We start from the raw sequence: 22,879 nt of genomic DNA on the forward strand, positions 1-22,879 counted from the left end.
AGCAATATGGGAGTTTGATGCTTCCATTCCAAGTTTCCTCCCCATCCGTAACACAATTCTCTGCTTGTAGCAAATCAATGCGGCAATACCAGATAATGCCAACCCTCCGCCCTGCGATGGAGAAGGGAGAGAGAGAGAGATGAGCTTTGACAAACGCAGACGACCACAAATTGCGCTGCCTTAAAGAGACATCAAAGTAATTTTCAGATCAATGTGATGCTTGACACAGAGCCGGCGCGACTCCTTCCAGATGGGCAGTAACATCCCCAAAGGGCCCGGGAGCAGCCAAAGCTCAGCAGCAGCGCTCTGTGCACTCAGGAGCCACGCAGCATTCTGTCAGCCATGAAAAAGAGGAAAGGGAAAATAAAGAGCCATCTGAGTTGAGAAAGACCCAACCAAGCAGGGAAAGGACTCAGCAATGACTTGAGCCATCTGCCTGAAAGGAGCCAAAGGAATTAAATAGGGGTCCAGAGCCCCTCCTGCTCCTCTGCTCCAGGGAGGATGTGGAGATACGCACTCTGGTTGCACACCACGGTCCCACCAGGATCTGTCTGTGGTCCCACACAGCTGTGCCATGCACCGGTTGGTTCCCATCCTGGGGAGGACAATGACCTCCCACTGAGTTGGAAATAGAGCATCAGAGCTGCCTGTGGCACAGCTGCGTGCGCAGGTCTGAGATTTATGATTCTTCACTGCCGCTGCCATTCCTTATGCCTAAAAGGAGCAGCGTGTCAGACAGGGGAAGACATTTTTCTACTGAATGAAAATAACGTGTCCATAAAAACCTCTGGGGATGACATCAAATGGGGCTATGCCAGCAGTAAATGTGCTGTCCAGAGCAGCAGCAGCACAGGCCATCCTCACGGTATGACTGCACCGCCAGTGCTGGGAATGGGGAAAAGGAGCTCCTGACATCAACCTTCAACCCGAAGCAGATCTCAGGAAAAGGCAAAAAGGCACCAATGATGTAGGTCTGTGCCTGCCCCATTACGGGAGGTGACCTGACGGTGTGCATAGCAGGCAGGGCACACAGTGTGGTGCTCAGCACTGCAGGGTTGTTGCCTCCTCCTGTGGCAGAGCAGCACAATCTGTGCCGGTACAGACCTATGACAGCAAAGCTGCACTGACTTTGTGTTTGTACAAGAGGGGGCCTATGCAGGAGGCCGGGGCTCTGAGGGGCTCTGGGCTCATCCTACTGCTGCTGCAGAACCCTGGGCTGAGCCTCAGAGCCCCGTGCAGGACCTGGCCTCCACCCTGTCCCGCTTCAGAGAGGTTTGGCTTTACAGGGCGCAAGGAGCTGAGGGTGCTGTGGCCATTCCGGCTGCTTTATCCATCAGTAATTAGGCAGGCATTGTCTGGCTTCGAGATTAATCCCACTTTTAATTATTTTGAAACTGTGTGAGATTTCCCAGGCATTAAAGATTATGTACACGCTTGCTGATTCCACAGCAATTATTCTAATGTAATGATGTCTATTAATACGCTTCCCAGCTTGCCATGCCCAGAGGGGAAATTCCCAGTTTCTCCCTACAGAGCACACATCTCCTGCATGATGTAGGACCATCCACCTACCTGCTCAGTGCCCCTGAATGCTGGACTCCATGGTCCCAGTTCAGATGTTCCATGCTGCTTCCTGTGCAACTAACAGCACAGGGATGCGGTTACGGCACTGCACCACGTTACAGGATGGAGAGCAAAAGGAAATGAAAAGCTGTTCTGAAATCTCACCTGTTGTTCGCCCTGAACATCCCTTGAACTCATCCTTACTGCTCTGACTGCAAGGAGGTTTAAGTCCATCACCCACTTTGAAGCGGTCCTTGGCAGTTTGGGTCCGTGCATGGCTGAGCCAGGCTCCTGCAGTTCCCACATGACTCTGCCTGGAGTTGGAGGGACGTATTGCTTTTCTTCTCATCTCACTGGTGATTTTGTGACCCGCCTCACTGTGTCCATCAGGTCCTGTTTGTGTCCAATCGGTTTTGGCAATCTGAACGTTTCAGAAGTTACATGAAATAGGAAACCAGTTCACTTTTACTCAAAAAAGACATATTGCAATCAAGCACGTGTTACGGTGCACTAAAATACACAACCATGTCATATGGAAAGGTTGCAAAGTTCACCGACATACACCAGCAGAGCCGTTCCCTCCCAACAACCCCGGTGTTGAATCCCAGTGTCATTAAGGTTGGAGAAGGCCCCAGCCCACCCTGCCCATCCCCACGTCCCTCAGTGCCACATTCCCACGGCTCTGGAGCACCTCTGGGGATGGTGCCCTCACCACTCCTTGCACAGCTGTGCCACTGCAGCGCTGCTCTTTCTGCACAGATCATCGGCAGAAGTCTTTAAATCAGCAACCACTGTAAAAACTGCACCAACCGCTCTAAGCAGAGAGAGCTCAGAGCAGCTCAGCCCTCGGAGGCTGCAGTTCAGACACACGTCAGAAAAGCCATGCTTATCAATTCACATACTTGCCTGTCAATAGGTATTGCATTTGTGTCAAAATCAGCCCTCAATGTGAACAGCGCCGTTCCCAGCACACCTTCAGATAAGGAAATAATCACAGGGAAATCAGAAGACTGCAGTTAAGTTTTATTTATCGGTTCTATTGTTAAATTACACAATCAAAGTCAGTGGATTGTAAATCTACATGGTAAGACAGCATCTACAGTGGGAATCAGCAGAATTGGATATGATCATGACAAAACGGCATCCTTATATTGGTACATCCTCTATATACAACTGACAGTATACACAAAGGAAATGCAACTAGTCGCTGTAAACCATGCACACCACAGCAGGATAACAAAACGCACCTTCTGCAATGGGCCCTCAGCTCACTCCCGGTTCAGCCCCGTTTACAGCAGCGCCTTTCGTTTCAAAGAGCGACTTATTTCCCCCCTGCCAAATCCAAAATCCAACCGAGCCTTCATATTGGCAACCGCGATTCTCATTAAAACGGTGATAATTGAAAAAGCAAACCCAAAGAACTGCTGTAGGTGGCGCGGCGCTCTGCTGTGCCCAGCTCTTCATGCTGTGGCACGGGGCACCGAGCTGGGCCACGCTCCTACAGCCTGTGTCCTCACTCTGTGCCCCCCTCTGCTTATCTGCTATTACAGGCAGGAGGAGCAGACAGTGCAAGAGAGCCAAGAAGCACCACGCACGCCAGGACTGAGATGGTGCAAAGCTTGAGAGCGCTGCAGCCCACCTGCAGGGCCCGCAACTGAGCCAAAGTCTCACAGAGGTGGCTTTCTTCTTTTTGTTTCGTTGGCTTGTTTTTTGCATAGAGATTACAGGAGCCCCTCACCTCCCGCTCCAGCAGCACCCGCGTCCCGCCCCGCCATCCCGTGCAGCTATGGCTATGGAATACTTCTTCTCCTTGTTCCGGCCATCTCTAATCTGTCGGCACTAAGAAGGGCTCGAGAGCATAGAAAAAAGAAAAAAAAAAAAAAGCCCTATTTTTACACTGCGTAGCAAAGATTTACTGGAAGTAAATTCTAATTCAAGTTTAAATCTACTTCTTCAGTCGAGCGATTCTCTTTTATAATATTGCTGGGATTAGAGAGCTTTATGACTTCTCACAGACGCCGTACAAAGAGCCGCAACACGATCTCATCTAGTTTATATCACCAATTATTAAAGAATGATAAGCTCAGCATTATGTACTCTAATGGGCAAGAAGGACTTACAGTCAGATACTGTCACAAGACCGTAATTTGGAAAAGGCTTTATGAAACACGAGGACATAACTCCTCCAGAATGGCTAAAATCACAGCGCCCTGCAGGCTCTGGAAGCCGTGCCTTTAACGTTGGCACTGAGCTCAGAACAGCGCTTTGTGTTTTCAGTATGAGACGGACAGAGCTGAAAACTCTGAACAGCGGCAGGTAGAAAACAGTTTAAAATGCTGAATATTTGCATGACGAGAGAAATTACTTCTAGACCCTTTTAAAAGCCAATATTGTACATAAAACCGGTCGGTATTTTTTCCCAGACCTTCAATACTCCCCTCGTTGTCCACTCGTTAACTCGGTAAATACCACAATCAGCCGGTGCCCTTTGAAAGCCCCTTATTAAAGAAAACTAATATCGAAAGGAAAAGGTTTTGCTCGTATACTGCATTGTGAGAGTATGCAAAATGCCCACTGTTAGGAAATGAGATTGCTTCCCAGATCGATTTCAGCAGAGCATCATCAACATTTGCCAGCATCCCGTTTTGTACTCATAACTAATTTAAGGATTTTTTTGTTGTTGTTGTTTTAAATGACCGTCCAAGCAACCATTTCCGATGAGCTTACTTGGCTCCCGTACCCCATAAATAATCCAACGAACCTAAAAAGGACAATTTAATTACACACTAGGATTAAGTGTTCCACGTACAGTACGACATTTACTGCAAAGGCAACTGCAAAGGCAACGTTTTAACCTCTTTTTGCTTCCAGAAGCATCTTCCATCCGGACCACGGCCGGCTTCCACGTGGGCGCTGGGTTCCGCTTTGCTTTCGGTGTCCTGAGAGCGTTTCCCTACCGCCAGCGCTCCACGTTCCCCAGGTAGTCACTGCTGGAGCTGTTCTCTCCCTGCTCCCGCAGGTGTGCCTGCTTTGCCCGCAGGATCTTGCGCTGCTCCTGGCGTTTCCGCCGTGCCTCCTGGTGCTCCTTCTGCCTCATGTACTGGTAGCGCTGCAAAAACAGGTCTTTTGCATAATCGTACAATTCCATGTCTAAAAAATTGAGGGCCTCGATGCGCTGCTGAGTCTGCTCGTCTATCTCCACGCTGGAGGCCCTTGTGCTATTGTACTGCGTGAACGGCGAGATGAAGTTCATGTTAAAAGTCTTCTCAAAGAGATACTGAGTCTTCCTTTGAAACTCGGTAAGGCCGAAGAAGGCCATGCGCTTCAGGTTCTCCTTGGCACTGTCCAGCAGAACCTTGTTTCTCTGCTCCTCCGGCATGACCGACAGGTTGTAGCATCCCACCAGGCTGAGGTCGGACAGCATGCGGACCTGGCGGTTGTTGGCGAGGTTGTAGGGGCAATCCATGAACTCCTGCAGGGAGCAGCCCGACCAGTCGTCCCCCGTGTAACAGCTGGGCAGCTCCTCAGTGGTCGGCGAGCGCCCGTCGCAGACATGCAGGGATGCCTTCCACGTGGCTCCTCGCTGCACGTGCCGCCATTCGCTCAGGTACCGCGAGACAGGGTCACGCAGGATGGTGATGTAGTAGAAATTCCTGCAGAGGGGACAGAGGCAGAGCGGTGAGTTCTGTGCTCCTCGAGCACAAGGCAAATGGATGCCCCAAATCACCAGAAACTTGGGACAATCTGCCCAGAGGCAGTGATGGACTCACTGTTCCTGGAGGTGATCAAGAACAGTGGAAACGTGGCACTGAGGGATGCAGTTATGGGTATGGTGGGGGTGCCCTGGGGTTGGACTTGGGGATCTTAGAAGTTTTTTCCAACCTTACCACTACAGAGGTGAAGGGAACCCCAGATTTCCCCCTGTGGGGCTGCTCGTGTAGCAACAAGCCCACGTTGTGTGCTTCAGGAGATGGTGACATCGGGACAAGGGGAAATGGTTTCAAGCTAAAAGTTGGGAGATTTAGACTGGATATGTGCAGCTGCACAAGCCCTACAGCAATGCTACGCCAGCAAGGAGGCCATTTCCTACAGGACATTTCCTTTCTCAAGCCAGATAAATGGTGTGTCTGCAGAAGCCCCAACCTCCTCACACTGACATGCAGAAAAGCCCAGTCAAATCCCATTGCATCCACCTGCTTTCATCTGATACGAAGACAAGAGAGGAGAGATAAGTGAATAACAGGAAATTAAACGTTACAGCATTTTGTAACAGAAGAAATGCCCAAGGGAAGCGGTGGCTTTTGTTTGGTGCACGGTGGCACACGGGGAACTTGTATGACACGGCAGCCAGGAGATACGGGATACCCCACCAGGATAAGAGCAATTTGCTTAAATAAGCTGAATTAAAATGGCTCAATACATAACTGCCCTGTTTGGGAAGCCCACTCCTCCAGGACAGGGATGCCAAACACAGTGATGTCCGTGTCCTTGCTGCAGAAACATGAAATGGGATGTTGGTTTGCTCTCCGAGTGACACCACGAGTGGCCACCCCACAGCCCAGCCTTTGATCCGCGCCGTTCCCTTCAGCAGAAAAGCCACTAGATGTCAATGTTTTACAGAAAATTGTCTCTGGATGGACTCGAAAGTGAATCACAGGCACCAAACGCATCCAGTAGCACAAGGGAGAAGGAAATGCAGTCACCATTCCCCTTCTCATCTAGGGCACTCGAGCTTATAAATGAAGTAGGAAGCACAATAAACTCACCAAACCAAATAAAGCTGAGGAGCCCAGGAAGGCAACAGCGGCCAGACATGGCAACACCTGCTGTCTGGAGTGCGGACACAGCCATCAGCACAGCCACGTGCCCATGGGCTCAGCACCCTGAGCTTTGACTGGGGATGTAAACACACCAGGAGAGCCAAAGCCTTGGTGCATGGCCCAGAGGAAAGGTACTTTTGGCCTAAAAGTGTCATTGCAAAGTGTGGGGACACACGGGTATGGCAAACCCAAACTCCTTCTTCAACACCTGCCAGGACTTCTCACACTTGGACCCAGTTCGTTGGGACCCTGCACTAAAATAATGACTTGATTCTTAAGCAAGGATAAATCAGTGCTAGTGGTGGGGCATGCCCTTTGTGTAACACAGCAACAAACTGAAAACGACTGCAGAGGCCACAGCAAAGCTGTGCTCACCCCTCTGTACAAACACCGTGCTTCTGGATGGGGCCATGGGGTGCTGCTGGCAGAGTGAGTTGGCCACAAACTCAGGCTCTGAGGTCATCACAGCAATCAATGGGGGGTTCATGCACAAATGGAAACAAATCCCGAGCCAAGATTGATGTACCAAGCATCTTATCGTAACTCCTATGCCTCAGCTTCTCTCCTTTTGTGCTCTTTGGTCACAGGCAGTGACGAAGTGCCCCACTTAGCTGCAGTTGTAAAAACAAAGAATGAATAAAATGTGTATGCTGGTGGAAGAAACGGTGCTGTAATGGAGCACGGTCACTCTGGGGGGCTGACAGCCTCAGCCAGGAAAGTCTCTCCATCAGGAGCTGTCAAAGAAGTAAAAGGAGAGCAGCTTAAGGCGGCTGCACAGAGCTGCGCTTGGCTCTGCAGAGAGGTGGAAGTGCCTGGGCTCCCTGCAGCACCATGTGCTTATGGGATGCCCCACACAAGGCTTGTGCCTTGCCTGGCTTGAGCACAGCATCCTCTAGAAGGTTGGGGCTGTACTTCTTTATGCCACGCTGTACGTCCCCAGCTGAATCCTGCTTTCAAGACACGGGGTCAATCTCAGATGTTTTGAGCATTTCTCCTCCTCTTCTTCAGTTTTGCTGTTAAAGTTCGACTGGAAAAGGCACCATCCCTTTTGGGAACACCAGCTTCTGGGTCAGCCCCAAGCCACGCTCATCCAAGTTTGAAATCACAGCAGCTCCCATAAAGCAGCCACACTGCTGTGAGTTTATCTGAACTGAGCTTCAAAAAGCCCTGCAAGCTTTAATGTGTCACCAAGCCAGGGCTGGATTCGGCCATCGAGCACCCAGAGCATCCTCCTGCTGCAGCTGGGAGGCAGATTCAAAGCCTGGCAATTATTTTTAGCTCTGTACATAATGGCTGGTTCCCTCTGCTGCCTTAATGAGGGGGTGTGGAGCTCCTGCCCATTCCTTGAAGCTTGTGCTTCAGAGCCCCAGAACAGCACGTCTGCAGGTAGAGCTCAGCCTTGGCTGCGCATCACTCCTCTGCCTTGCAGAGCTGTGCTCATTGCAAGTACAGCTTTCTAACAGAGTTGAGCTGGGTGCCCACGCAGCACAGGACAAAAGCAGCTCACAGGCAACTCAGAAAGCAGGCTGGCCATCAGGAATCCGAGGTGTGTGACAGCCCTTTGCTCCTGATACGTCCCTGCACGCAGCTGTTTCCCAGCCCCATGGCTCCCTGTGCGTTCAGCTGACTTTGTGCTCACAACAGAGCATCTGTGCCACCCCTCCCACACCTCTGCTCAGCACAGGGGCTGAATAACAATTTTTCTCCCTTCCCCCCCCCCCCAAATCTAATGATCTGTTTAAAAGCTTCTTAAAACAACATTAAAAAACCCCACAAAAACAAAACAACAACAAACTGAAGGCAAAGAGAGAGGAGGTGTGACAGCCCAGTGGGATGACGGCACTGACAAAGCCAGAGATCCTGGGGAACTCACAGCTCCCTCCCTGCTGCTTTGCTGAGCAAACACACTAGAGGCTGAGCACAACAGCTCTACTTGATCCTGGGAAAGGAAAAGGATGACTTAACTCCAACAGAAAAGCTTGATCCCAGCAGACAGCACCTCCACAAGGACTACGCTGAGCTCTGGCTCTGCTGGTGCCAAGCAGAGGGGTATTGATCCCCACTGGAGGACTGAGGCTGTTTAATTGCTGGCAGAGGAAGGGAAAAGAGTGGAGGTCAGTGCTGGCAGCTGCCATGCCTTCAGCCTGGAAACCTGAGCCCGGCCTGATGGAGCTCTGAGCTGGGGGACTTGCAGTGCAAGCTGAAAGCCAGGCGCTCACTCAACATTACACCCATTAGCAGATGGGTCACTGGGGGAGGGACTAAGAAACCGTTCCCATTTCCCTTAAGAAATGAGGCTGAAGCAAAAGGGGCTACAGAGAGGGAGAAACCTGCAGCACTTGTGCAGCACACAACCCAGGGACACCTCAATCACCTGCTGAGCTGGAAGATAACGCCATGTTGGCACAAAGCTGAGGAAGCAGAGCTGCGACTTCCAGGGGACATGCCAGGACAGCCCACTCTCCCAACAAATCTAAGGCTACCCCAGTGATTTGCTCAAGCACGTCAGCTTGCATCTAGGTCAGCCAGGTGACAACAGCAATCGAACACACAGATGGGCTTCTGCAATGAACGGGAGGTAATTCCACATGGGTGTCTCCAACGTGTCAGCTGGAGATGGGGGAGGAGGGGAAACCTGAGAACATCCCACTTCTGGAACATTGCTTCCCCAAAGGGGCCCATCCGGGGGCTTCCTGGTCTAACAGCACAACTGTGCAACCCAGTTACACTGCAGATGAGGATGGATATAGTGAAAGACATTGAGATGTGGCACTGAGGGACACGGTTAGCGGGGATGGGTTGATGGTCAGACTCCGTGATCTCAGTGGTGTTTTCTAACCTTTATGACTCTAAGTTCCCTCTGAATAGGGCAGGGGGACAGATGAGATCTGTATCATGGCCAGTGGGAAAGCAAAGAAAACGAAACCAAACCCTGCAGCAGGGATGCTGCATACGGTACTAAAAAGAGAAGCAACTGTGTGGTTGGTGCCCCGACCCCAGAAGCCCACAATCAGAAGTGACCAACAGCACACAGACGACCAGCATCCTCCCCACCCTTCCCATATGCTGCTCATAGTCCTGAATTAAACAACAGAGCTCGTTTATCAGAGCACCTTACTTCTGTCTTTTGAAGCCGAAGAGTTTGGGTTTCTTTCTCTTTCCTCTCCTGCAGCACGTGGGATGAGAGGCACACAGCTCCCCTCCTCTGCACAGCTTCACAGCTCCAAAGCCACCTGACCTCTGTGTTGGTGGCTTTTAATTTTCAGTAGATGGGGCACGAGGCCGACGTGGGTCTCCCTCACCCATCCATCATCCCCAGCACGTCTCCCACAGAAGTCAAACTCAATTACACCAGGCTGGATGCCCAGCGCTCCCGGCTCCTGCTAGGTGAGGTTAATTCCCATAAAGAACTGCCCACAGAGAATTTGATTTGCTAATACTGCAAATTGTTCCTCAAAGAGAAGCGCTGCTAATTTGTGAGAGGCAGGCATCTGTTCGGAGGTCGCCTGGAGAGAAGCAGAACGTTGATATATAACATTGCAACTCACTCTGATTCTAACAGATTTTATCACCTATAACTGTAAGGTTGGGGGAGAGCTGCAACCGACTGTGCCTGGGAAGCCCCAACACTGGTATAAACCCCTGAAGGGAGCAGCTCTTCAGGTTGGGAGGTGCCCAGGGCAGCTGTGAGCCCAAAATACTCGGTAAGCTCAGCCTCACTGTGCTGGGAATGGAGCGTCGGCTCCAGATTGGCCCCAGATGCTTCACATCAGCGAGCTGGATGACAACAGCAGCCAAAAAGCATCCCACAGTTCTCCCCTGTGCTCCCAGGGAAGGGAGGGGAGGAGCAACGAACCCCACTTTTCCCTGCAGCAGCAAACCTGAACACACAGGGACTTCTATCCCTTTGCTCCGGTGTCACCATAGTGCTGGAGAATCATAGCATGCATTAGCTCAGAACAAGGGTCTATGAGGAAAAGAGATAAGTATTTCAGAGCTGTGAATTAAAGCCTTTAGCAAATGTAAATTTACATTTCCTCTAAGTAATCATTATGTTTTCACTTCTATCAGCACCCAGTGACTCACGGAGATGTTTTGTCTAGAAACACTAATGGTGGGGGTAGGAAGCCAGCAGCCTGCCCACGGTAACTGCCGCGGGAGGAAAGTGCCAGAGGAACCCATAAAAAGGAGCTGGAATTTGCAAGAGTGGCAATTACAGCAGCTCACCCATCGCCTGTGAAATTATCAAATGGGAAAGGCTCGCAGCATTCATCAGATGAGGAAGATTTGCAGCACTTTAGGGGCAGAGGAAGGCAGCGTCTTCAGATATTTCAGCTGAAGATGGGTGTCCATGTATGTGCGGGCATGAAACCTGGATGCTAATGCGCTGCAAATCAGGATCTAAATAAGTGAGAAATATGCAGGCTCACACTGGCTCATGCCCCCAGGCACCCTCACGCACCAACCCGTGGCCCGCAGCACTGCCTGCGCAGGGGAGAGCTGCCCTGCAGATCTGCCAGAGTGCTATTAATTTCCTAATTGCCTGCGTTATTAAGATCTCTGCAGGACACCCTTGCACGCAACCCATTCAGCAAGAACAGCAGCCCTCCTGTTTATGTTTACATACATACAGATAGATTTTAGTGGCCGTTTTTGGACTTGGCCAACAGAAGGGTGACTCGGCGGTGTGCCTGGCCCCAAACCCATTGCTCCACCCCATAGAAAAGGGGACAATGCACCCATAGAAACACCCATCTCCCAACACAACCGGCACTCCCCGCTCTCTCTTTGGGCTTGCTGCAGCAGCCCTCCCAGAAGGAGCTGGTGAACAACCACAGGACTCTGCTAGAAATGAGATATTTACTACACTACTCACCCTGTCTAAATGCTGTTGCAGGAATTGGTTTCTGCTTGTAACTGATATTCCTGCGGCGCGGCGGGCAGAGGTTTGCAAAGCCGACACTCCATAAGCGGTGGTTTACAGAGATGGAATAGTGGCAGTTTTTCATTTTCCAGAGTCCACTCACCCTTCCAAAAATCTTAATGCCTCATTGATTCATAATGCAGTACATAAAGATTTCATTTTTTCCCCGCACACAGTGATATATTATGGAGGCCATCTATTTTGCTACTGAAAAGTTTGCTTAGCAGAAAAAAATTTGGAGTTTCGACATTCAGGAAATTACAGTCATCTGTAAAGCACGACTGATGTGCCAAGGCCAACATTTTCATTGCACCTACGGAGCTGGGATAGCGATGCTAAATATTGATCGTACTTAAAAATAAGGAAATAAATTCAAAAAAATCCAGATTCTTGCTTATAAAAAGCGTGCACTTTGTATTAATGGAAAAGGCTCTATCCTCGTGTTTGTCCACCTTCAGTGTGCTACACCACTTCCCAGCGGCAGCAACACGTAACGCTCCTCCCAGCTCCTGCAGGTACAAAGCCAGGCGCCATGTGAGCAGCGATGGTCGCACCGTGTGATCTCAGTGTCCTTTCCAACCTCATTGCTTCCATCAGTCTCTGCTTTACCGCATCACTTCCCCCACACTGGAGGAATCCCAGAGCTTTTGAGATCACCCACATTAACTTCCAGAACTTCACGTATCCCGCAGCAGGGAATTAACTCCGGAGAGGTACTCATCATCTACCTAAACCAATCCTCTTCAATAACCCATATAGGAATGAGGTTTGGCTCCCGTGAGGAAATGCACGGCCGCTGCTGTTGCGTTTGCAGACACCTTCCAGCTAACACGGAGTGCTTTTAACAGCTGAACCAAGGACGTGCACTGCGAAGCAAAGGCACGCGGATGCAGCTCACATGTTGCTTGCTGCAACTATCGGACAGATGGAACCCAAGGAAAACCTCTCACAGCCTTTCTAAAACGTAGTCCAAGGAAGGCACCTACTGAAAAGGCATCTGAAATGTAATTAACGAGCTGACACTAACACATTCTCATTTGTACTGCTGAAAGGGATGAGGATGGACAACGTGTCTGCAGCTGCAGCTTGCTGCGGTTTTCATTTCGGCTTTCATTGATTTCATTTAGCGCCGTGAGACCGAATAATGAAGAAATCTGTATCAATGGAAAGCACCAAGCGCGCTCCTGCCCCACCAGGGCACTCCAGCAATATCGTGGAGTGGAAGGGGATTCTCCTTTAATTGAATTGGAAATGAGACACACATTAGCTAAGAAAACTTAATCAGCGCAATAATATTAAAATGGGCCACTCAGACAAACTGTACTGATTAAGTCACTTGCAAACATTTCCGTCCTCATCAGCGAGACTTGTGGCGTTAATGATTTAAACTCACTTTCCTACTCCAGGGAACAAAACTGTAATTTCGTAGGAGATGATTAGAATGCTTTAAACCTTCCCTCGCACATTACAATGCGGTCTGCTGGCAAAAGCACAGAACCCGATCCTGCAAGGACACGTGCAGAGGCACAAGAAGCCTGCGCGGATGCCAGCGTGTCATCAGATCCTTTGATTTAAGCCAGGAGACAGCCCAGGAGGCACCTCCCTTGCTCTCTTGCTGCTGAAGCATTCCCAGCAGCTCCTCCGCTGCCTTCATCTCTAATCTTGACTGGCTGCACCGTAAAGCTGTGAGCTCCGTGTACCTCCCAGCACACCCGCATTTTAACAGTCTCGCTCACCCACAGTTCACATAACTGGATTTAAAATGTTCGTGAGATAGCAGAATGCACTTCTATTAAAGCTCTGCCAACGCATTTGCGGTGCCTGAGCTCAGCTGGGAGGGGTTTTATTTCAGCTCAGCAATCAAGACTTTGCAGCTATTACAAGAAGAGCAGAGCACCCCGTTTCCCACATCCACTCATTGTCCCACATACATTAAGCCATTACTTAGCCTGTGCAGTGCCCACAGGAAGGCAAACTCCTGCCTCTCCCACTGACCCAACGCTGGGCCAGCGTGCCAGGACTGAGCTGGCAGCCCTTCATCCCAGCTTTTCTGTTGGCTAGCAAGAGCACATTCAGCACAGCTATCAGCTAAGACACACTGTGCACCTACGGATCTCAGAGGCCTCCTATATTGTTAATTAATCTCTAGCATTAAGTTGTTTAAAATCCTATTTCAGGACAGCCAAAACCAAATCCCATTTTTGCATCTTTTCAGTGCTGTGAAGCAAGCTTCAGCCAAACGTCAGCTGCTCTGAGGTCAATGCAGAGAGGAGATGCAGGCACCAGGCCAGGCAAGGCCCTGCTCCTTTCTGTGCCAGCTGAAGGGTGACAAGCAGCATCACCATGCAAAAAGCACAGAGATGCACGGGCCACAGACAGTGCTGCTTGCTTCACCCTTTGCACAGCTCTCCTGCAGTGAGAATGACACAAAGATGGATCAAGCCTGGCCTTTCTCTCAGCATCCTCTTGCTGTGGTCCTCCAGCCCAGCTTCACACTCACAGAGCTGACCAAAGGCAGCACTAAGGAACTCCAGTTCTCTGAGGAGATAACCAGCAAGCCCAAGCACTGAATGAGCACACCGAAACCACAACAGACCACAAACATTCAGGGTTATTGGATGAGATTGATGAGCTTTCAAAAGGAGCTGCCATTGGCCCCGCTCCTCTGCCTCACTTCTCAAAACAAGAAACAAAAAAAGGCAATAATCCTCTCCTTAAGCAGCAGGAAATGGTTCAAAACAACACTGCTCCACCTGTTAGCATCTTCCGAATGATCTTCAGAAGACACAGATCTACTCCTGCGTGGATTACGCTGGCTAAAAATGTGTGTGACATTTTAATTATCAAGTACAAATGTTACTGCGAGCAAGCAATGAAACAGATGGTGTCCTGAATTTTACAGTACAGCCACGTTTTCCAGCTCAAATTTCCAGTTCACCAATCAGTGAGCTTCAAGTCCTGCCTTTGCTGTGTTTCGCCCAAACATCTGAACCGTGGTAACCAAAGACACCAGGAGCGCAGCTCTGGGAGCAGAAACACAACGTGAGTCATCCTCCCCCAGGCCAATACACAACGTGTTTCCAACAAGGAACCGAAACAGAGCACAGATCTATACAGCTCAAAAACGTGGGGTGAGTGAAGTGTGAGAGCATCGCTGCCCTGGCAAAAGGATGAGTACAAAGATGAAGGAATGACTGTCCTACTCAAGGGGGAATGGAGAATCCCACGGCACCGGTGGACCAGAGGGGAGCAAAGCCAGAAGCTATTCCATTCCTTCTTGTTGGGCTACTATCCTCTCAAAATCATGGAGCCTATGAGCGTTTCTTTCTCCCTTTGTCATAAAAAAAATACAATACAAATGGAGAAACAGAAGCCACAGAGGAGCACAGCCACAAGCGCTATGCAACATGGGAAGGGACAAGGACCTGGAGACCCCTCCAGCTGACCACAGTTCCACAGACACGTCCAGTTGTGCCTGTGAATGACCCATAATGGACACAGCTGCAGACTACAGGAGACCCAGCTCAAGCTGGATCTGTCCTGTGGCTTGCACACAGCTCTGCAAAGCCCTGAAGAGTTTACAGCACACCAGCGAACAGGCAGCGCTGGCAGTCCAGCTCAAGCACTGTGTGAGGAGAGGCAGGACATGGGGAGGGAGCTGTGGTGGTAACAAATGAGTCACAAATAGGCTGTGTTTTTGGCTGTCATCGTGCTCCGTGTGGGCTATTTCCCCTGTCAGCTTGAGCTGCCCTCTCCAAAGGGGCTCCTGATTTAATAAGCTGTGGCAAAACTTAATCACAGAGAGCTTTCCTGATACTCTGCCCCATTCATCTTCACTACTGCAAGCCTAAAACGCTGAGGGGAGATGCTGCCCTGGCTTATGGCATCACTGCTGTATTTACTACAAGAAAACATCTCTGGGAAGGCGCCTCAGAAAATAACATGCTGAACACTTCCTCGCTGTGGAGCACAGGTGCCCTCCTGAGCACCTCTCCCCTGCAGAACAGGGAAGCTCACCTGGGTGTTTAGTTACCAGGGCAGAAGGCAAAGCACCAGCCTTACTGCACACCCTGGAAGCAGCTCGGTTTGCAGCAGCTCGAGATGTCTGCAGCAGGATGGAGATGTGCACGGTAGCAGCATGGGTTCTGCTCTCAGCCATGCCGCCAGCTGGAGTGCTCAGATAAATAAACCTGGAAACTAAGTGACAAAGGCCTCCCTGCCAGGTGTTCATCCCTGGAGGGGTTAATATAAAACAATCCGATTTCTCCCCCAAATTGCACAAAATCCAATAAGCGCCAGGCAGCGGTGTCTTCTCCCGTTTAGAAGATTAAGAAACTCTGTTCTACCGACCTGATCGGAGCAATTCATTCCCAAAGAATTACGCTGGGTTTTGAACCTGAAGTTGATACACCTCATTCTACCAGCAGGCTGAGCCACCCGCTGCAGGGCTGCATCACAGCACTGCCAAGTGCCACCTGAGCTGGGTTTGCTGCCAAAGCACCTGAGCAGGGACAAGGATGAGAGCAGTGTGGGGCAAGGGGCTCCCTCCACCCCTAGCTGCCATGATGTGGTCCAGCAGCAGCACCTTCAGCAACATCCCAGCCGTCCTGCTGTTAAACCAGCAGCAGCCGCGTAACTCATTTCGACACGCCGAGATGGGGCTTCTCTTGGCTTTATTTGAAACAAAATGACACTTTCTCTAGACACCAAAATGCATCCTCGTCTCATCCTATCAGCGGAGGGAGCATATTTTTCCTCTTTATGTGAAAGGTGATATTGGGTGCATCATGCATTGAAATCGTTTGCTGTCTCCCTCTCTCAACATAAATAAGGGAAAAGTAAGTCAGGGAAGATTGATTTTAAAGATGTATACATATGCATGCCGTTCTCTAACCCAGAACATTATTAAATTCTTTCATATATTCACGCCAAAGATCGTGCAGGTAGGGATGCTATCACTCGTACTTTCCCAGAGTGAGGATTAGGGAGCTTTCCTGCTGCTGGAAGCAATGTGTTTAAACAATCTGTGCTCAGCCAAGCCCTCCTGAGCAGCAGCGTACCCCGACCAGAGCCCTGCTGGGCTGCCCAGCAATGCCTGCAGGGAGCCACAGCAGCAACCCAAGGCCAGGCTGAACGCGAGCTCTCTTACGCCCATCAAAGCACTGACCTTCTGATGGCTATTAAATGCCTTCTAAAGTCTCCAGCCTCCCCATCCAGCAGAGCACAGCACAGCTGAACCCCATCAAGGCAGCACTGCCCAACAGCGCTGCAGAGATCTGCTCTGCAAGCCACGCTACATCCAGCCAAACACCTTCATTTAAGAGCAATGTGACATCCTGCTCCCCAGGCAGGCACATCTGCCACCGGCACTGCCTTCCTGCCTGCGTGAACTGCAAGTCTGCAGCAACGCTGCACAATTACCTTGAAGATGTTATTTAGCCAGCCCTGTGGCAATGGGTGCCTACACAAAGCCCCAGTCCTGCAGGGTTTGCGCAGCAGAATTTTTATCGTGCTTCCTAAAGATTAATAATTTAAGGCAAGTTGTAACTGTGCTAAGATTTAGTCTTATGTTTTCATCACGGCTTTATATTCTCATAAATATCCAGCATTCCCAAGTATATAGGAACGTGAAATGCTATTCAAGAGGAAAAACTGCAACCAATATATCTTCCATTTATGGAATCGAACGTAAGATCACATTCAAAGCGCTGCATTTACTGTCTGATTTTGAATACATAAAGCACACAGCCATTAGAAATTCACCTTTCATTGCAAAGCTTTGTTCTTGCAGTGACATAACTTAAGGCTGGATTAGGGCCCTAAGTGCAGCTCGGCCGTTATTCTTCTCCCCTGCTCCCACAAACACGACTCAGAGAGACAGGTCGTGCTCTCTATCAAAGTTGCACTCGCCACACAGCAATATTGCAACACGTCCCATTATAGTTATGTCTGCAGAGACCGTGAGCACAGACTTGGCTGCAGGCACCTCCTAATGGAATTACATAATTGGAGGCATGTCATCTAAATCTGAACAAATTGGATTCTCTTGTCATGCACTATTGAATCAAAACGGAAAGAACACTCCACGCTGTTATCTACAGTAAACCAAAGGCGGCAAATCCGGCGTCACTAATATTTTGGTAATGTGATGTGTATTAAAAACAGGACGGGGGGAGGAGAAGAGAAAGGGCTCACGTAGGGCACGCCAAAACTACGCTGCGTGCAACAACAACTCATCCCCGTTTGGTTGGGGAGTCACATTAATGGCTTGTAATACCAGAGAGGAGAGAAGCAGCAGCAGAACTGTGCAGGGTTGGTCGCCTGGTGGAGCTGGGGACCTCAGGCTCTTCCACCACCTCTGTTCTGGGAGAAGCGACAGCCACTGAAGCATCTCCCCAGCCCCAGCTCTGCCGCTCCTCCTCCCCCCCCATACCCAGTACCCAAATTAACATTCACACCCCCTGTGAGTTCTCCAGCCCTGGTAATTCATAAGCGTGCCCTGCTTTACGTTTACAAGTACATCGACTTTAATTTGGAATTACTGAAGGAATCATAACTAGGGAGCGAGAGCTGAGCTTACCCGACTGTGCATGCAGGGCAGATTTTCACCGAGCACTCAGCTCGACCTCCAGTTCTGCACGTATGAGAGAACAGAGGCATTAATTACATTACCAGAATCACTAATCAGCTCGCTGCATCTTTACGTTTCATCAGCGAACCGCTGGTGCAAAACCAGAGCCTTTCTTTTCCTTTCGTTTGGCTCTTCGAGCCTCAGCATGGTATTTCCATGCATGCACACAGGAAAAAAAAGGAACCCACAAACATACATTTAAAGAGCACCAAAGCAGCACAGAAAGAGGCATTCTGATGCCACGTGGAACTCACAGCTCACAACGGCCACATCACCCCTCTGTAACGGCTCCCACAGCCCCAAACACTATACTCAGGTTTAGTGATGTTTCTAAATCTAAGTGAGGGAGAAGGGAAAGGAACTCCCCCATCCCTCATCAGCCCAGTACCTCGTGAGAGCTGCAGCACAGCGCTCTCAAACATTCCCTTGTTCTCTACTGCATCTTTTTCTCACTAAAAGGGTTAGTTTGGATATTTATGTGGAGTCAGGAGCTGGACTGGGCGATCCTTATGAGTCCCTTCCAACTCAGGCTATCCTTGAGATGGTCTGATTTTGGGTGGCCCTGTATGGAGCCAGGAGCTGGACTCAATGATCCCCTCCAACTCTGCATTTATTCTGTGTTTCTATGGCTATTTGTCCAATTTGGCTTAAACAGAGCCAGGGCAAACATGCAGGTTACGAAGCTCCTTCATACGCTCAGCCTCCTTAATGTTAGTAATATCCATTCATAATTAACGTTTTACAACTAATTAATATCACTAATTAATGAATCAGAACACGGGCAGGGAGATAGGAGAACATTCCTTCTGATAGCAGGAGCTGGGTCGGGAGATGGCTTCTCTCTTCGGGGAGTTTTAACCAGTTTGATTTGCAATCAGAAAAGCTCTAGTGAATATTTAAAGAACAAATGATAAGAGTAGGATGAAGGAACGCTATCTAACAGTTCACATCTCTGCCTCTAAGAATAACAAAGGGGGGACCTGCACCATCCCAGCCAGATAGGCATCCCAGCAGAGGGGTCACTGCAGGGGACCACAGCCTGGGGAGGGCTATGGGCAGTGTTGGGGTATACATCATTAACAGCCACAGGGAATCATAAATTAGCACCTAATTAACAGGAGCACTCGTGGCATCTGGGAAGTTGGACATGAAAGGCCAAGGTAAGCACTTGGGATGCAGCAAACACGTTCAGGACAAATATTTATTGGGTCAGTAGCTGCTAGCGAGGAACAGAAGCCATAAAGTGGAGATAACAAGGAATAATGGTGCCACAATGGGAAATTGCACTAATGACTTAACAGCTCTTTGCACCTCTCTCTAAAATGCTCCTAAGGGAAATCTCTTATTCAGTGCCGAAGTAGCAGCGGTGTAAATCTGCTCGTCATTACATCTGACCCCCTGCACTCACAGCAGCTGCTGAGCCCAGTGCCGCTCAGCCCCGCTGCCACCTCCCTGCCACCACAGCAGCTTCCAGTGCAGGGCAGAGCAGGACAGGCAGCCCTGAGATGGGGAACTGCCCAGGTAGGGCTAAGGGACCACCGGCAAAAGCTGTGCCCCCCAGCAGCCCAGCCGTCACATCGCACACTGAAGGGCATGGTAGGGCGAGCAGCTCCACGGGGCAGGAGAGACCGCAAATGCAACCGTAAGAAACACAGCTTAACTATCTCGTTAATTAATATTCCAAACTAGGTGCGAGCCTTTAACTCGCAGCAGGATTGCGGTGAAAGATTTATGAGATTGGCTCACCTTTCCCGAGTGCTGCCTTTGGGTCATCAGCAGAAACTTATCAGCCCGTGTTACCAGCGGAGAGCGAGTGCGAGGGGAAGGGTAACATCTGCACGAGACGACGTGACCTACTTTTACAGTAATTTGAATGCGTATCTGGGAGAAAAGCAAAAGCCTCTAAAATTTTAAGGGAGAATTATAAATCAAGGCATGACGGTAAACAAGCAATTTGAGAAGTCGCACTGTCTGCTCCGTGCTAACAAGGGATTCATCAAATAATAAAATACTACTTTAGAAGAAAACAAGCACAATTATTTTATAATTACGGCTGCTCTCGCCTTCCGAGGGCAGGAAACCTTCCTACCTCCATAGAATCATAATCAAGACTCATCAAAGTCCTGCAAAAGCAAATCAATACCTGCTCTTGGCAGGACGAGTTAATTAATAGCGGAGCGCTCTGCTGCTCTCGTTCTGACCACGGTGAGGGCAGCTCTGGGAATGCTCCATGCAAAGCACCCAGCGCTGCTGCCCTGCTGTCCAGGCATGCAGATCCCCCCCATCACCACGTGGGCTGTGCATGGTGTGAACTGCTGAAGACCAGCAGGATGCAATGGGCTCCACGCTCACCTGGTCCTTCTATGTGCCCAACACAGAGCTGGGGGGAGATGGCTCGGGCATCTGCTGGTTTATCCACCTGCATGCACGTGTGGAAATCAAAGCCACATCATTTTCATCACTGCTGCACCGGTGGAGCTGGCTGGCTCTGCGGCACCCATGCTGAGCAGAGCTCCATGCAGTCCAGCCAGCAGTGTGCACTCTGCCCCTGGGAGGGCTCACGCTGTGCAGATGCCTCTACAAGCATTGGCAAGCAGGGCACAGGCTTCCATCTTCCCAAGGCGAACCCTGTGCCATTTACAGGATGCCTGTTCCATTTTATTTTCTTTTTCCCTTCTTAGGAGACCTTTAAAGCAGAGGTCTGGTCTGCCCTCAGTGATTAGCAGCAATCTCACGGCCCTTCTGAAAGAGCAGGGCCTCCTATGAGCATGGAAATAACAGCCAAGAACATGACAGCAGTTGGATGTGCAGAGCAGGGAGGGGTGAGACTCACCCAGCAGACTGCTTTGAAGCAAAAGCTCAGTAAAACATTATTAAACTTATTTTTAGCCTCGTTTGCTGAAGAGAAATCAGCCTCTCCTGAGCACACTGTCTGTCCGTCTCCCTCCCCGCCGACAGCCTCCTCATAATTATTTAATCAGCTGCTTCATCTGAGCATCCCCTGCTCTGCTAGAGGGGGGCACAAACAGCCACAGAAGGGGCACGGGGACCCCTCTGGCAGTGAGGTGCCTCTGTGTTCACATGCTGGTACTTCCCACGTGGAAGCAGAAAGGGAGAGAGTGGGAAATAACACAGCAGAACAGGAGACAAACTGCAGAAATCCACGAGAAAGCGGGGCTTTATGTATATATTGCTTTGAAATTAAACACGTGTACCCCACAGAGAGCATCTCCAGCCACGTATTTCATCTTCCCCGCCTATGTTACATTTCCCACTCTCCACCTGATCTGCAGTTGTTGGAAAACTCTCTGCGACCCAAATCTGAGCTGCTCAGCAAAACAACACAGACCTGGGGAGGTCAGAGCACTGCTGGCACCCACTGTAGGAAGGGTAGCAGGCAGGAGGCACGCTGCGCACTTCTCAGTTGGAGGCGATCCCTCCCTCTCCCCACGCAGTCTGCCCTTTTGGCTGTTTACTTTAATGGAGCTGCAGTCATTTTTAGCACAGAACTGTCAGCTGCAGCTCCCACTCCATGGCTCTGCAGAGCAGGCAGTGCTTACCATGTCCCAGGAGCAGCAGCCATGTTCCTGAGACCCCACAAGGACTGCGCCCTTGCCAACAGGAGCTGATGCGCTGCCTCAAACCAGGCGTAAAAATGGGACAAGACCAGGAAAAGCCACTTCTGCAGAGCAATGCTATTTAACTGCATTATTGTTTAATGCTTGGCAACACAAACCCAGCAGGTCAGGAGAGCAGGAGGGGAGGAAGGGGTGAGGAAAGGCCTCCAGGGTACAGCGGTGCAGAGGGCAAGCAGCTCCCTGTGCTCCTCTGCCCCACGACACCACACAACACCCTGCTGCAGCAATAAAGATGAAGGTCCTTGGTGCCCTCATACTCTGACTTTGCATCCTTGCAATGCCCGGCCCAACGTTCCTGCTCCCAGCAGGCAGAATGCTCACCACGCACCTCAATGCCCCAACTGCTGCCTGAGGAGGGCTGCAGGGATGGGAAGAGCTGCAGGTATCCATCTTCTGCAGGGCCCATCTTTCCTGGGGATTTGGCAATTATTGCAAACAACAGAGGACAAACACAACAGTAGGTGAGTAAAAAATTGGATCTGACAGCACTAATTGAGCCTGAAGTCCCATTTACTGAAAATTATCTGGCATAATATTCACAACTGGAGACCAGTTGTGGCGAACCCGATATGTTATGGTTACTCTGAATGACCCCAGGAAACAGCCCTCGCCCCCCACCTCTCAACCCTCTCCCCCTTGAGTTTTAGACTCACAGACAAACCAGCTCGTGCCACACCAATGGAGTCACTGGGAGAAGCAGCTCCAGATTTTGGGGGACGATGCCCTGCTCACACCAAGCACAGCTCTCCAAATATCTCTTTCCTTCCAACACTCCTCCTGATGCACTTTGTTGCTAACCCTACCCTGGAGATACTCTACTACCAGCTCAGGCAGTAAGAGGACAGCTGCTGCTCTTCTGTTTTATTTCAAGTCTTTTTTTTGCTATCTGAGTATACAGCGAAGTGACAAACCTGCAAGCACTGAAAGGAGCTGCGCTGCTCTGCATGCACAAAAGGGCTCTCAAACCTTTGCCCCACACTAATAAGCAGCTTCCCTATTGCCCCAGTATAGACACACATGTACTTCTGCAATTGCTTTCTCCTTATCAACGTAACTAGGCTTTAATTCCAGCACATAACATGCAAGCTTCACTTAGCCTTGTGACAACTTAGAGGGAATGCAATTGGAAACACCTTCAATTCTACTTTTAACGAGTCACTCTGGTAAACAGTGTCTTTGCATAAACCCATGCCACTCTTCAGCAGGGCAGGATGTGCCTGCAGGGATATAAAGACTCGATTAACAATGCACATTCTGCTCTGCGTACAAACACACCAATCACAGCTAAATCACAGGCCTTGGA

At 50.0% G+C, this 22,879-nt stretch overlaps 1 protein-coding gene across 1 annotated transcript in view; it reads right to left on the reverse strand.

Annotated features, from left to right (window-relative positions):
- Positions 1 to 2,566: 2,566 nt before the first annotated feature.
- Positions 2,567 to 22,879, reverse strand: part of HS6ST2 (heparan sulfate 6-O-sulfotransferase 2) — a 96,991-nt gene continuing 76,678 nt past the window's right edge. Inside the window, exon 2 of the mRNA XM_072336219.1 lies at positions 2,567 to 5,216. Within this exon, the coding sequence (XP_072192320.1) occupies positions 4,517 to 5,216 (700 nt within the window). The 3' untranslated portion in view covers positions 2,567 to 4,516. The remainder of the gene's footprint in view (positions 5,217 to 22,879) is intronic.

This window comes from Excalfactoria chinensis, chromosome 4 (genome assembly GCF_039878825.1).
Source record: "Excalfactoria chinensis isolate bCotChi1 chromosome 4, bCotChi1.hap2, whole genome shotgun sequence".
NCBI classification, from domain to species: domain Eukaryota; kingdom Metazoa; phylum Chordata; class Aves; order Galliformes; family Phasianidae; genus Excalfactoria; species Excalfactoria chinensis.